Source organism: Drosophila gunungcola (genome assembly GCF_025200985.1).
Source record: "Drosophila gunungcola strain Sukarami chromosome 2R unlocalized genomic scaffold, Dgunungcola_SK_2 000004F, whole genome shotgun sequence".
Taxonomy (NCBI): Eukaryota; Metazoa; Arthropoda; class Insecta; order Diptera; family Drosophilidae; genus Drosophila; species Drosophila gunungcola.
The window spans coordinates 4,419,518-4,434,276 of NW_026453167.1; the positions used below are offsets into that span (position 1 = coordinate 4,419,518).

Below are 14,759 nucleotides of genomic sequence, written 5' to 3' on the forward strand. Positions count from 1 at the left end.
CCCACTTCACTTGGTCACTTTCACCGTCGCCTTCGCCGTCACCGTCACCGTCGCCGTCGCCCCCATTGGACCGAATCGGGTGTGGCTAAGGCTAATATGGCCATGGTCGGGCCTTCCCTTTGATTTGTCGTGGCAGTTACTTAAGTTAATTACCAAAAAGAAAACTTAATAATTCAAGTGCTGTCTGTCCTCCCATTCACTGTCCTCCCATCTTTTGGCCCGACTAACCGCCAACTATTGAGTGAGTGGCTGTTCACTGTTCACTGTTGGCTGTTGGCTGTTTCTACTGCCATCGACTCTGCTGCTACTGTCGAGTGTCTGTTTGAAGGTCGGCGTGGCCTTGGATATTCATCGCAATTGGACTGCCGGCGAGAGCTTGGCAGAATATGCATCACCGAAATTGGTCATCAACTCGGTTCACGTTGAAAAGGCTCTTGCGTGGATTGTTTTTCGAAAATAACATAGTCCATTTTTTTAAACGCTCAAAAGGTCGTCAGTTTTCATAAAACTGACTTATAACACTTGACCAATCAAGGAATATTAAGTATAACCATACATAAATATAAGCATACATATAATTTATATACTAAATGCAATTGAATATTGAACTTTATACTTCTATAACTTAAAAAACCTTATGAAAAGAGAAACAGAAAACAAATATCTGCCCTATATTAATACAATTTTATACAATACCTTTACAGAAATGGAATTTGTAATTCAACATTTATTAATTTCTAATGAATATTTGCGATTAAAACAATATATTATCAGTATTTTTAAAATTTAATTTAATTTAATTTGGTATTTTTATTTTTTACAAAGCGTACAAATTATTAACGCCATTGGTCTTCCTATCACAATAGTTGGGTTTCGATTGAAACAAAGTTTACAAATTATTGAGCCAAAATTCAATTGGTTTTCGTATGCCGCATCAATTGAGAAGCATATTAATTGGCCGTGTCCCCATTATCTCGCCGCTAATTGCCAATCAAGTAGCAGCAGGCTACTGCAACTGGGGAACTGCATCGCCTCCCGAGGCACCTGGTAATTATCTCTCCATCGACTTCACCATGCGACAACATTCCGACTCCGCCTGACTTTGGCCTAAGCTGGCGGGCGAAACTAAAACACGTCGAGTGGGATTAAACGACATTATAGGGTATTACACATTTAGGCCAAGTGAGACAAAGACAAGACGCCATAACGAAATGCGCACACAAAAGCCAGAGACCGAAAAGTAAAAGTAAAGGCAAAAACAGAGGGACAGGATGGTCGAAAGGACGAAATAGATGAGTCGAGTCAAGTGGGGACTTCTGAGTGATTCTCTCTCTCTCTCTCTCTCTCTTTCTCCGCTCGTGTGATTAAGTGCCCTGCAGCAAGTAATTCTTCTTACTTCAACTCGTCGAACTGGCCTCAGAAATGGCTTTTCGAAATCGCTGTTAATCGCTAACAGCGTGCTCTGTTAAAGGACGAAAGCAGGACGAGTCCTGGAAAACGGCGGAGAGCGACAGCGCATGGGAGAGCAGGCGGCTCTCCGTTGTCAGCTGCTGTGCCCTCGGGCGTGAGCTCGTGCGCGGCTTCGGGTGACTTCGGGCACCACTCGGGTCCTTGTGGACCGCTCGCACATTCCAGTCGAGCGCCATCTGCAATTGTGGCACAGTCAGTGCCGTTTGGGGCCATCAGCAGGAAGCAGGATTGTACGGTATTTGTCCTGCGACGTCGCGTCCACAAAAAACACACCAAACTGTAGCCAGTAAAAGAAAAAAAAACACATAGCAGAAGCATTCAGTTCTTCACCGAATTCAGTGAATAAAACGGTACTCGGGTCCTCAGACTTTTTACAGTGGCCGGGGGCGATGGCTAGTCTGCGAAACTAATCCAAATATAAACCAAAATCAAAGCGTTAACCGAACCAAAAAAAAAATCGAGAAGAAAAGAAAAGAAGCAGGAAAATCTGCCAAGCATAACTCTCGAGCACTGCCTACCACGCCACGCCCCCCGCATTCGGCCGTGTGTCCCCGCCCACACATGCGAAAATAACCGTTACACGGCCGTTGATGCTGCGCTCTGCGGAAAATAAGAAGAAGAAGAAGAAGTAGGGCTCCCCCCACCCCCAAGTATATAGTACATATTTACCTATTTACATATTTGCACGTAGGTAACCCCCACCGAGTATTTGCCACTCGAAAAAAAGTGTTACCAAAGTGCTTTCGAACTCGTTAATTCTCGCCCAGAAAAACGGACGGTTGCGCCCCCACCAAAATGTTATATAATGCAAAAATTAATGCCCCCGCATTTCGGGGAGTTTTTCGCTCGTTCATCATAATGCCGTTCGATTCGCAGCGTATATATGCGTATATATAGAAACAACACAAAAAAGTAAAAGAAAACCAAAAACCAAAAACCCGCTAAAGAGTGTTCCAAAGTTTTCGTGCTACGTTCCGGGCTTATATAAGCGGCTGTTGTACTGAAATGAAAGGATCCCACAGCCAGCACACGCACCAACAAAAAAAAAAGAGAAAATTCTTATACATATACATCTAGCCACGAGTGTGCGTGCGTTCGTGTGTGTGCGTGTGTGTGTGTCTGTGTGTGTGTGCGCAGTGTCAACGCAGCAAATAAAACAAAAGTGAAAGTTAACACACAAAGAGCGAAGGCAGAAAGCCTGCGAAAAAAGCAAAGAGGACAATCGAAGATTTAAATGAAACACGAAAAATGCTGAATTGAAAGTCTAGATTCCTTTGTGATACACACGTTCTCGAGGGTTATTAAAAGGCAAAAAGAAAGTGATTTGGGACTTTTTTGTCTTAGGATTGGTGTCTTTTATTTGAAACATGCTTCTTCGATTTCCACTTCTTGGATTTGGGGCTCTAACACCAATACCAAGGTATAGCGAACGCCAAGAGAGGGACACATACGCATAGGCTTACCACCAATACAGCGAAAGGGGCGACTTCTTTTGGTCCTGCGGCCTCTTTCACTTATTCCTCTTCTTTCTCTTCTTCGTCATCTTGTTCCTAGCCAACTTCTTCTTGTTGGCTAAAATACGAAAAAAAAGAAGGAAAAAAAGTGGCATGCGGAGTGCTTGCCTGGCTGCCCTAAGTAACTACTCACGCACACACTCGCGCTTGCAGGACTAAAAAGAGAGAGAGAAAGAAAGAGAGCGCGTGTGTGTGTGTGGGTGGGTGAGAGAGCCACGGCTTACACCCACGAATTCGAGTACTCGTGCCCCTTTTAGTGGATCCCTGCGTTCGCTGTTTTTGTGTGTTTGCAGCGAAAGCCAACAAAAACAAGAGAGAAAGCTGAAAGCAGAAGCAGAGCAGCGAATTATATAAATTTCTTTGCACTGCCTCTGTGTGTGTGTGTTAGATATACGGGATTTCCACGACCGTTTTTTTCGGCTTTCTTCTTTTGTACGGAGTTCGCGTTCGTTTGGTTTTACCGTTCACAAGCTTCGGCAAAACGAAGAGCTAGTGCCATCTCGCTCTGTGCGAAAAATATTAAAACTAAATTAACATAAAACTGAAAAAAAGGACACCAAAGCGCCTATAAATGCCATTTATTAATAACTATTTCTAGACAATGAAGTTCCCAAAACATGTTCTTAACCATTAGCTTAATGATTTTGAGAGAGCGCAAATAGAGCGCATTGAGAAATCGAGAGCGTGAGCGCACAAAATATTTTCGAACATCACCCCCCGCTACAAATTTTTTTTATTTTACTGAAAAACACACATTAAAATCGGAAAAATGCCCCGAAAAGTGCCTAACCACAACTTCTTTGTCTTTGTGCAGATTTCTTAATTAATCAATTATGTGAGAAACCCAAACCCCAACTAAAAAAAAAATTAAGAAAAAAAAAACCAAATCAACGAAGCAAACGAATTTCAAAATGTCCAATTCCAATTCCAAGGTTATTGTGCACCACCAGCAAATACAACAATAATACAAATAATAATATTATGAGAGTAACAGAAAATTAAAGCGTTAAGCGGAGTGAGTTTTTTTCAATCCAAAAAATCGTTGCCTCCTAAAACCAAAAAAAAAAAAAAAAGCTTACTATTCGAATGCTGGCCAGTGATTAGCTGGCGAAAGGAACTGGTAATCTGGCCGGGATTCATGCCGCTGGATGTGGACGACGCAGGGCAGCAACTGAAGCTGGAGCGGCTCTGGCGGAGGGACAAGAGGGATCAGAGGGATCAGAGGGATCAGAGGGACAAGAGGGACAAGAGGGATCAGAGGGATCAGACGACGGGTCGAGAGAGAGCCGATCGCCGATCGCCAACTAAGAATACCGCTCCGCAGCCCACACTACTGATGATGATGGGGCCATGAGCCCATCATTACTCGCATTGAATTGGAGTCGCAAGCGCGTCTCAAGCGGGCCTGCACCATGCTAGCACCGCCGAACCCGAGGTCAATATGCGGCCAGGACCCGGGCTGGTCGTGATGGCGCTTGCGTTTATTTCGGGGGCTCGGCGTGGCAGCAGCAGCAGCATCAGCTCAGCAACAGCAACACCAACAGCAACAGCGGCAACATCTGCGGCAGCAGCAATATCTGCGGCAGCAACATCCGCAGCAGGAGCAACCACATCGGACGGCGGTGGAAGCAGGGGGGGCAGAGGCAGAGGCGGTGGAGTTGCAACCACGTTACCGTCCACTGGCGAATCTTCATCGTCGTCATTCGTTCGCAGCTCTGGCTCGTACCTGCTGCCCATCTTCCTGCCCCACCATTTCGAGTTTGCGCTACACTTTCAGCACCCACAGCTGCCGCCGCGGGAGTACAGCCAGTACCAGCAGGCGCACTCCGAGTCCTGGATATCCTCGCGGATTGCGGACAGGAGGCAGCAGAGGCGTAGGCGTCGCGAGAGCAGCAGCAGCAGCAGGGACATAGCAGGTAGGGCAGGCGGAACGGGAGCGGGAGTGGGTGCGGCAAAAGGAGGTCCTGCAGCAGCGGGATTAGGAGTCACAGCGGGCACAGAGTTCGGCGACCAGCAGGAAGCGGATCCGGAGGCGGAGCAGGATCGCGGCCTGACCGTGCAGTTCCCCTCGTCGCAGGCCTACGACGAGGACCAGGACATCTTCGCCCTGGTGGCCGAGGACGATCTGCTGTCCGAGGAGTCATTCGATCGCCTGATCAAGCTCAACGAAGACGCCGACGAGGAGGACTACAATCTGCAGCGGCAACAGCAACCCGAAACGGAAACGGAAATAGACACAGAGCCAGAGGCAGAGAGCGAGACAGAGACAGAGACAGAGACAGAAACAGAGAGGGAAGCCGAAACGGAAACGGAAACTGAAACCGAACAGCAGCAGCAGGACGAGAGCCGACTGATTGATGAGGGTGTCCTGCAGCACAACGACAACGGCAACAGCAACAGCAACGGCCACTCGAAGGAGTTCGCCAACAGCTACGATAATAACAATAACAAACGAGAGGCCAGCGGCCACATCCTTGATGGCCAGACGGCCCAGCTGATTGGCCACAAGGATAACAGCCTGTCCGCCGTGGCCACCACCGAGTCGGCAGGAGCCAGCAACAGCAACAGCAAGCAAAGCAACAGCGACAGCACCACCACCACCACATCCTTGCCAGCACCCGTGGATCTGAAGAAGTCCATACTCGGCACTGCGACTTCGTTAACACGCCTTAATCCTTGGATATCAGCCTGTGATCTGGCACAGCCGGGCACAGCAACCGACTTGCAGGTGAGTCTCACGGCATCATCTTAATTTCCCAGAACTTATTTGCCACCCAACCATCAAGAACTTGGCAATTACATTATTTTCTGGTTTAACAAATTAGTTTTTTCTTAAATTAGAAGGCGTAACTCTCCATTTTCCATTGAGAAAGGTTATTGCTTACAATTTAGCAGATGCAATACCGTTTTAAGGAATATTGACTTAATAATCTTTGCTAAATTGAAGAACACATAAGGAAGAAATTCTTGAAATTAACACATGCATTTTAAAGTTATATAGGAAATAGGTTAGAGTACGAATTTAGCTTTCTACTTTAAGTAATTTAAAACATCACCAGATACTCGGAAAAAGCTGTCCAAATTTATAATATCGACAAGTGCAATTATTGTTTATTCGGAAAAATGTTTTTTAAAGAGCTAACAAACTATAATCTTTTCTGGATTAACAAATTAATTTTTACTAAGAATTAGTATTTATCCATTTTCCACTGAGAAAGCTTATTTTTCAGCATTGCTTACAAATAAGCAGATGCAATGCCTTTTAAAAAACATTGATTTGTTTAAATTGAACAACACATAATAAAGACATTTTGGGAATTAACACATTTAAAAGTAATTAAATGTAATATAGGAAATATAACACAGTACGAAGTTAGCCATCTACTTAAAGAATATTTAAGACATGACCAGATACTCGGAACAAGCTGGCCAAATTTACTGGGAACTTTTTAATACTTTTATAATGTCGACAAGTGAAATTGTTGTTCTTTCAGAAAAATGTTTTTTTAAAGAGGATTGCAAAGGTTTTTTAGCCAGAAATCTTCCTCTTGGTCAAGAGCACAATTCTTGCATTTAAATGGATATTTTTTTTACTCTGCAAGAAACTGTCAAGCAATCGACAACAAAGCTCGGCTTAAGTGCACACCGATGCAAATACGGGGAACACGCACAAAGGACCACTCGAATGCATATACAAATTGTGTGCATTTCAAGGGGATCTCAGTGCGACAGGCAAAGGTCCCTGTTCATTGCGACTCAGGAATATTGAAAGCCGCTGTCAGTTGTTGGCCATCTTGATAGCTTTTCCGATTCCCAGAAAGAAAGTGCTGCCTAAACGATTTTTGTCATGCGATCCAATACTTTTAAAGTCAATTAAAGTTTGGTAAACGGCAACCTTAAGTTTTTCTGGGGGAAAAACCCTGCCAGCAAGGCCTTTTGCACATTATTATTGTCGCTATCGAGGCAGCTACTTTGGCGTTGTTGGCTTGCCACTCCAAACTGCCAAAGGAAAAAGCGATTTTTTTTTCCTCGCCGCTATACAGTATTCGTTGTGACAATTGTGCGCCACATCTTCGGCCACTTGAAGTGCCACGACAGCTTCATCATGGCCGGGGAATCATCATCATCGTCTTCGCCGGAATCGAAATCATCAGCGGTAGTGCTGGCAACTGGGAAAACGTGCTGCAAATCAACGAAAATGCCTTGGTAATTGTGCCACAAAGTGGGCGGGTGGGTAGAAGGTACAGGGGCACAGGCAAACACTTTCAAATTGATTTCTATTCTACTTTTTTTTCGGCTGCCTCGTTTTTGGTAGCCTGCCAAAGAATTCCATGCACTCAATTGGCTCTGCCAAGTGTAATTGAGATCTTAATATTTATTAATGCATTCTCGCCCTAATGCAAATTTAATTGAATCGAATAGTTTCTCGCCTTTTTAGACTTTTGCTTTTACCAAAACCACAACTAAGTTGATTCTTCGACTGACAGACAAGTAGCTGGAATCCAATTTCGAATGGCAATTGCTTAAGCCGGTGCCGCACTATTGATTTTTCAATTATTGTCGGATTAAAAATACCTCCTGGCCAATGTATTTCGTTTCGATTGTCTATCATTCAGCCAACTGGCAATTAAGCAATTAAATCAATCAAGCCGTTTCGAGGACTTGGCTAAGAAGAGTAAGATGGTTGTTTAACTGCTCATCTGGTCAACTTGAAACTTATTGATTATTGAATAAATATGTAGGTTACCTTAAAAAGTAATTCGGCTTTATCCTTGTCTATTTTAAATGCAACAAGATAATTCATTACGTTTATTTCGTTTCAATGATAGTTTATTTATCTTTTATATATACTACTAGTATAGGTAAAGATTTTATTTTGGCAGGTTATTTGGAAGAATAGCCAATATATTATATCACAAATGTTTATACTAAAATTTAGTGACTAGACTGGGAAAATAAAAAGTTTTAAAATTAATTTTATTTAATTTTTTTTATTTTACAAATAATATTTTTCTAAAGTATATCAGTTTTGGTTCCACCTTATGATTTCGCTGTATTTTTCCTGGTAAAGTAACTTATCAAGTGGCGTTTTCTTAGGCTTAAGAAAAAGGACGAATTTTTAAGGCAATCAAAAATTTACATTAATTTGCATACAAATCGTATGTATCTTTCTTAAAAAGTGTCACATTTTCAGAACTTTTGGTAGATGGAAGGCTTACCTGGGATAATTGCCTTTCTCGGTTTCGCCTGTATCCTTTGGCCAAGGACTTAAAGCCGCTTAGGAAAGGCCGAAAATTCCGTGTTCAAATTGCAGCACAAAGACCTGTCCGAACTTTCAATTAAGTCGTGTCCCAAAAAGAACGACACGCCTGCATTGAAGCTGCAAATTAGCCAACAGTTCTTCAGTCGCCGGATTTTCAGTTGGCAGTGGGCTAAGCTCTGCCTTTTGGCCGCATTTTCCCTGCCATTCTGCCATTCTCTTTTGGTGGCAGTTTTTGAGTTTTTTTTTGCGTTTTTGCGAACGCGAGTGCTGAATTTATGATGGCGGCCTGTTGATGTGTTGATGGCCCAGTGGATTGGGATTCCAAGGCAGGCTGCAGTTAGGCTCTTGTCACTGTGTCGAGTGCAGAGCGTTCGGAACATCGAGCACTTGGATGTGTGGCCTTTGGGGCCCGGCAACGAGTGCCTTTCGAAACTCAATATCCTGGAGTCGAAGGAATCGAGTTTTGTTGCTCGTTTTCAGGTGATTAAATCAGTCGTATCCTCGGTTAGCAATCCTGGCTATTTGCTCTCCAGCTAGTTCTGTTTGTTACACGGGAGAAACAAAACAAAAAAAACAAAACACAAACACTCCAGTCGAGCGTAAAAACTTCATTGGATTCATTAAACTTTTGCCTGTAACTGTGCAAACTGCGAATTGAATTTGCTGTTGAAACCCCTCAAATTCAATTAAAAATCCTTTAGCTTTGTTTGGATTTAATTCAAAATTTTCACAGAGCTCTACGACCCCCAACGTGGCTGGCTCATGGTGGGTTTTAACTTTCGCAGAGCCGAGAGAATGTTTATTTGTGTCAAGGATGTGTACAAAATCAATTATTTTGTAAGCAGTTGCCGCCGTTGCTGCTGCAGTTGCTGCTGCTGCTGCTGTTGCTGCTGCTGTTGCTGCTGCAGTTTGTTATTGCTCCTTCTGGTTACATCATTCCCACTGTCGAGCCATCGAGAAGTCGAGAAATCGAGCCATCGGAACCCAGCCAGACACAAATAAACGAAAACTGTCATAAATTTTCCGCCCGCAGGCAAATGATGCCAGTTCTGTGGAATACCGTCTGCCTGAATGCGAATCTGAATCCAGATGTCTATATGCATCAATTGTGGTAATTTGCCATCGCTGTTTGCCATCCTTGCCGCCTGAAGTTTAATTCTCTTGATTTCTACTCTTGGTTTCGCAATTTCAATCGAATGAAAAGATTGCAATTGATTACAGGAATTGCCATATGCTAATTATTTTGCCTTAAGTCATCGCCGACGAAAGCAATGTTGAAATTGGATATGCTGAAGACATATTTTGCCAAAGAGCTTTGTTTTTAAATATTTATTTAGGCAAAGCATTCAAGTTGCATAAGGATGATGAATAATCAATCAATTGAAAAGTTCTTTTAATTAACTTAAAGGTTACTATGAAAGTTAGGAGATGTGGATTGTAGGAATGACATCATTTGAATGATTAATAAAACAAGCATTTAAAACGGAATTTCGAATATTCGATCCTAAAGTGTGGAATTAAGATTTTCTCACCTCAAGTAACCTAAAATTATTTAAACTATAATTTTACCTTTTGATTCTGGGATTTAACTACATTGTATTTAATTTTGCATCAATCAATCCAGTCTAAGCATTCAAATTATATATAAAGCATTTCAAATTGAACTGTTGAACTTAATTTTGAGTAAGACTAAATCAAAATTAGGCAATTGACGAAGCCAAATAATTAATGCTAGCCTCTTTGTGGTTCGTTTCCAAAGTCTAAGCTCAAATGTCTTCACATTAGACTCCCCGACACAGACAAAGTTTAATTAGTTGGCTGCAGATGAGCCAAGAAGCTGTGCCACCTTCGTGCTGGATTCGCATGAAACGCTAATTGCCAACAATTTGCATTTTGAGCTTGTCAAATGAGGCCAGAACTTTTACCAACTCCCAGCTCGCCCCGGAATCGCGTGCATTGATTGGCTCATTAAGGGAGGTTTGCAGGGCAGGGCAGGTTAGGTGGGTTTTCCCTCGTGATACTTGAATGCAATGTCCAGGCTAAATACACAAAACAATTACATTAACCCAGGGTGGGTGGTGGATGTGGAGGTGGATGTGGATGTGGAAATGGGAGCCACATCCAGGGCATCCGGCTAATGCAATTATGGCCAGCGCCTGGACCCCGAGCACGTAGATTGCCATGGGACTGGGGAGCTTACTAAGTGAAGCACTGCTGCAGTTTTCCACACTACCATTCAACCCATTTCAGCCATTCACCCATTTTCCACAATTTCCACATTTTCCCCACACCCTGCTTTGGGTTTTTCATTTGTGCCGGCGCAGGGCGTAAATTATTCAATGAGCATTGTTTCAGCAAAAGTTGCAAAATGAATTTCTACTCAAGAATTTCATTACGAGTTCGAAAACAAGCAAATGCAGCTGGGGAAAAACAAAGTGAGAGCGGCTAACAATGGCCAGGGTCCTTTTCCTCCTTTTTTTTCACTGCTTGCCCACAGCTGTCCACATGTTTACATCTCATTTCATTAAATTCCACAGCCACATTCAACGTATTGTTCTCATTAGAAGGGAAGGATAGGGCTCTGGCGCAATGCCGGTAAATGTTTGACAAATTAATGTTGATAAAATTGTGTGGCATAACGACATGGCGCCTGATCCTGCGAGCGTGTGTGTTAGGCAAACCAATATGTGATGTGACAGACAGACAGGTGCGTCGCCTCTTTTTTGCCTTGCTTAGCAGCTCACCTCCTTCCAATTCCCTTTCTTTTTTACTTTTTTCCTTCCTTTTTTGTTGTTGTTGTAAGCTTTTCCTTTGGGCGCGGTTTTTCCACGAATTTTCGGGGCATTTGTTTGCCTGTTAATGGGGTCTCGCGTGGCCATATAGATTGATATATGCATAAATAATGAGCGATAAATACGGGCGCTGTTTAAATATGATTAAAATGATATAAACGCCCCCGCCAGCGAGCTCTTCAACTTGATGGATCGCCTTTGTTAATGGTCGTGAAACATAATTCCAGCATTACTGCTAACATTAGCATTAACCCCGGCTCCTAATCGGCACTTTTATTAAACTAAAACAAAATAATTGATTGGTAAATAAGTTGTAGGGTATGCCGTGCCTGCTTCCTTTTTAATATTTAGTTGGCTGTTGGAAAAGTCATATAACCTATATAAACTTTCATTATTTGGCTAAGAATAACTTGCTTTTATTTTATTTTTATAAAATGTTGCTACTGTTGTGAATTGTTTCACTGAATTTGTAATAAATCAGTTTTAATAAAAAAAGTCATTAAATTTTATTTATTACCCAGTTATTAAATTAGTTTTGGCTGCTGTGTATGCTTAGTTGAAACAAATTAAAATGATATATATTAAATAAGTCATAATATATTTTACCTTTGCCAATTAAAACATTTATGTGTAAATTAATTTTTTATAATTCATTGCTTGGCAACTTTTGAAAGCAAATAAGTTTTTGCTGCTCCAATAAATACCTTTCTATGTCATAAACGTTTGAAACAACAGAGAATTTACAAAAGGAATTTGTGGAAAAATGAAAATTATTTATGAGCCAAATGTGTTAGAAACTAGCAAATATTTGATGACTGAATGTGAGATATATGGAAATTGTGGGGAAGAGAAACACATTTGATTGCTTGCCAAATCAAACAAAAAAAATGCCACAAATTCTCGGTAAAGCACTCTATAAAAATCTCACCCTCTGTTTTAGTTTTTGTTTCTGTTTTTGGTTTTGGCCACTTGAGTTGCGTGTCGAAATCATTTGTCTCATTGGAGTAGACCTCGGGGAGTCCTCACTGAATAATGCACGAACCGTAGCTGTCCAGAACGACCTGAAAGCACTCGTGTTTCGTTCCCTGATTTGTTCTGCTTCCTTGGATATTTCTTTGCAACAAACCGTTTCCGCTTTATTTGAATCTGATTTCCGCCGAAGAGAAAATGCTCGGGTGCCCATTTTTGCCTGCCAATTGCACATCGAAAATTGTTGCATAATTGTGGAGCAGACTGGTGCTGAGCTGCTGGATTACACTTGTTATGCAAAGCAATGCAGCTGGCAAATGCGTGCAGTTCGACAATGTGCAAAACAATGCCAAATGGCAGCGAGTGGGGGGCGGCAATCGGGCGGGGGACGGGAGGCGTGGCGGGGTCGGGTTCATGTTTATGATTTTGACAACAAAACGGCAGCGAGCACCACCACCCAAGGTGAAACGAAAGGGGACGGGCCATGTGACAAACAATTTGCCTACACCTCACCTCCCATTTTAACATCCCCTCGACGCCCCTTAACACCCAACCCCCATCATGCCAAAGCATGTCCCTTGCGGCTTTCAGCCACGTCAACGCGGCCATGTGTCTGTGCCAGTTTGCATCTGTGTGTGTGTGTGTGTGTGTGTGTGTGTGCATGTGGGTGTTAGCCATGGCTGGGTGTGTTGGTGTGTGTGTCGCCTGTCACTTTTTACGCTACCCACATCCACAGCCATACAAAACAACCAGCACTGACGAACTGCATAAATATCTAAGCGAAATTGTGGCAACAAACGAATATCTGATACCTCAATGGGGAATTCGAACAAGCGCTGGTAACGTGATACTACACACTATCAAAACACGTCGATTTGCCAAAAGAGATTGGTTATATAACCAACATAGCATTTGGAAAGCAATAGGGCTCGTATATCTAGCAATATACCTGAGTAACTGAAATTAATTAAATACAGAAATCCTTAAGGACGTACAAATATGGATTAAAAGAAAGTAAACTGCCTGGTTGGATTATCTAGCTTTGTCAGTTACCTAAAATTTATCAAAAATCTTTAATGTTTATAAAAACCTTAGAGTTTGATTTCCCTAATTGCTTACAAATTTTTCTTTAAAATTATTTAGGTGGAAAATATTTTAAAATATTGGATCAAGAAACTTAAATGTTTAGTTTATCCCCATCACATCCGTACTGGTTTGGAAATTTATTTTAAATAGTATTTAAATTGGAACATTTTACAAATAATTTGCAGTTTTAGGTATACCTTTGCATTTATTTACCCTTATAGTATATAGGCTTAGCAAACAGATAAAAGGCACAAAGAAATTCAATTATAAATTTTAAATTAGGGCTAGCATATACTTGTATTCAAAAATGTGTTGTAAATAAATAATCCCAGAGTTAAAAATCTTTGGGGGTCTTTTTTTTTAGTTTTTTTATAATAAAAAATTTAAAATAAACAAATGCGTGAGTACCACAGTTTAGCGGATTTATTTAGAACTTTCTATAATTATTATATTAAGGACTTTGGTAAGAATTCTTGTAACAGCTTTTAAAAAAACATAAAACCATGATTCAATTCAAAGAAACATATGTCGAAAATCAAGTAATGTCTTGAATTCTTGCTTTAAACTTGGCCCAGACGCCTGAACTCGATTGCCAAGCAATTTGCATCGAGTTGCCGGAAATGGTACATTTGAGAAGCCAGCTTGAAGAGTCGTATTATCCTTTTTCTTTGGCAGGGTATCGCTCACCCACACATTTGAGTGCATGCATTTGAAAATTTGAGTGCTGCTTGCGACATGTTCTTGGGCTGTTGTTGTCGTTTCCATTGCCGCTGCATTCTTTTTTCCGCCTGCATTGTTGACAGGCGCTAAAATTTGACATACACACATGCATAGTCGTGTCCCTATCAGCACGACTCTGTGTGTGTGGGTGTGTGTGTGTGTGTGTGTGTGTGTGTGTGTGTGAAAATGTGTGTGTGAGCTAGGACATTGTTTGAATTGCCCGTCGAGGTTAAGCTGTAACATTTAAAGTGTTGTCGGTTCCGTTTGCCGTTTGCCATTGTACATAGTTGCTGCTGCTGTTGCTGCTGCTGCTGCAGTTGCATGTTTCTGCTGTAGATGTTGCCGCTGTAGATGTTGCTGGTGTTTAGCTCAAGTGCACTTTGCGTTTTTTCCCTTTTCTGGGCTCACAAGTTGACATTCCTGCTGCCGAGAAGGCAGCTCTGACGGATTTCAATTGCCCCCCGGCAAAAAGCACTCGGCAAATGTTTTGAATAATATTTCGCTTGCCCAACTAATCAAGGCATTAATATCCCCAGGGCTCGGGGCATTTAGGGGTTAACCGTCCGCCCCTAATGCCATGTCACATGTCCATCAGAGATTGTCGCCGGGCCAGGACTGTCATAGGTCAAGAAGGGCCAGGAGCTCCTCCTTGGACCTCAAAGGACCTCCCTTCCCCTTCCGTCGCCCTCCTGCAACCGACATCATTGTGTATGTGTGTGTGTATGTGTGTGTGTGGGTGAGGGTCCACTTCCATTGTCTAAGCATTTAGGACCTCGGCTTATTAGACATTGTGGCCACGCCCCCCTGCCCCCCCAGAACCTTTGGCCACCTCTCGCTCACAGCCGTGCACAAAGGATCACAGCCACAAAGGACATCCCCGGCCATCCAACAGAGGGCATTAATGTGTAGTTGTAGGCGTGTGCCATTAGCCATAATGCATACTCC

At 42.4% G+C, this 14,759-nt stretch overlaps 1 protein-coding gene across 1 annotated transcript in view; it reads left to right on the forward strand.

The window, feature by feature from the left end:
• The first annotated feature begins 1,646 nt into the window (after positions 1-1,646).
• Positions 1,647-14,759, forward strand: part of LOC128254162 (uncharacterized) — a 39,183-nt gene continuing 26,070 nt past the window's right edge. Inside the window, 2 exon segments of the mRNA XM_052983022.1 lie at positions 1,647-1,700; positions 3,799-5,712. Coding sequence (XP_052838982.1) covers positions 4,426-5,712 — 1,287 coding nt within the window. The 5' untranslated portion in view covers positions 1,647-1,700; positions 3,799-4,425.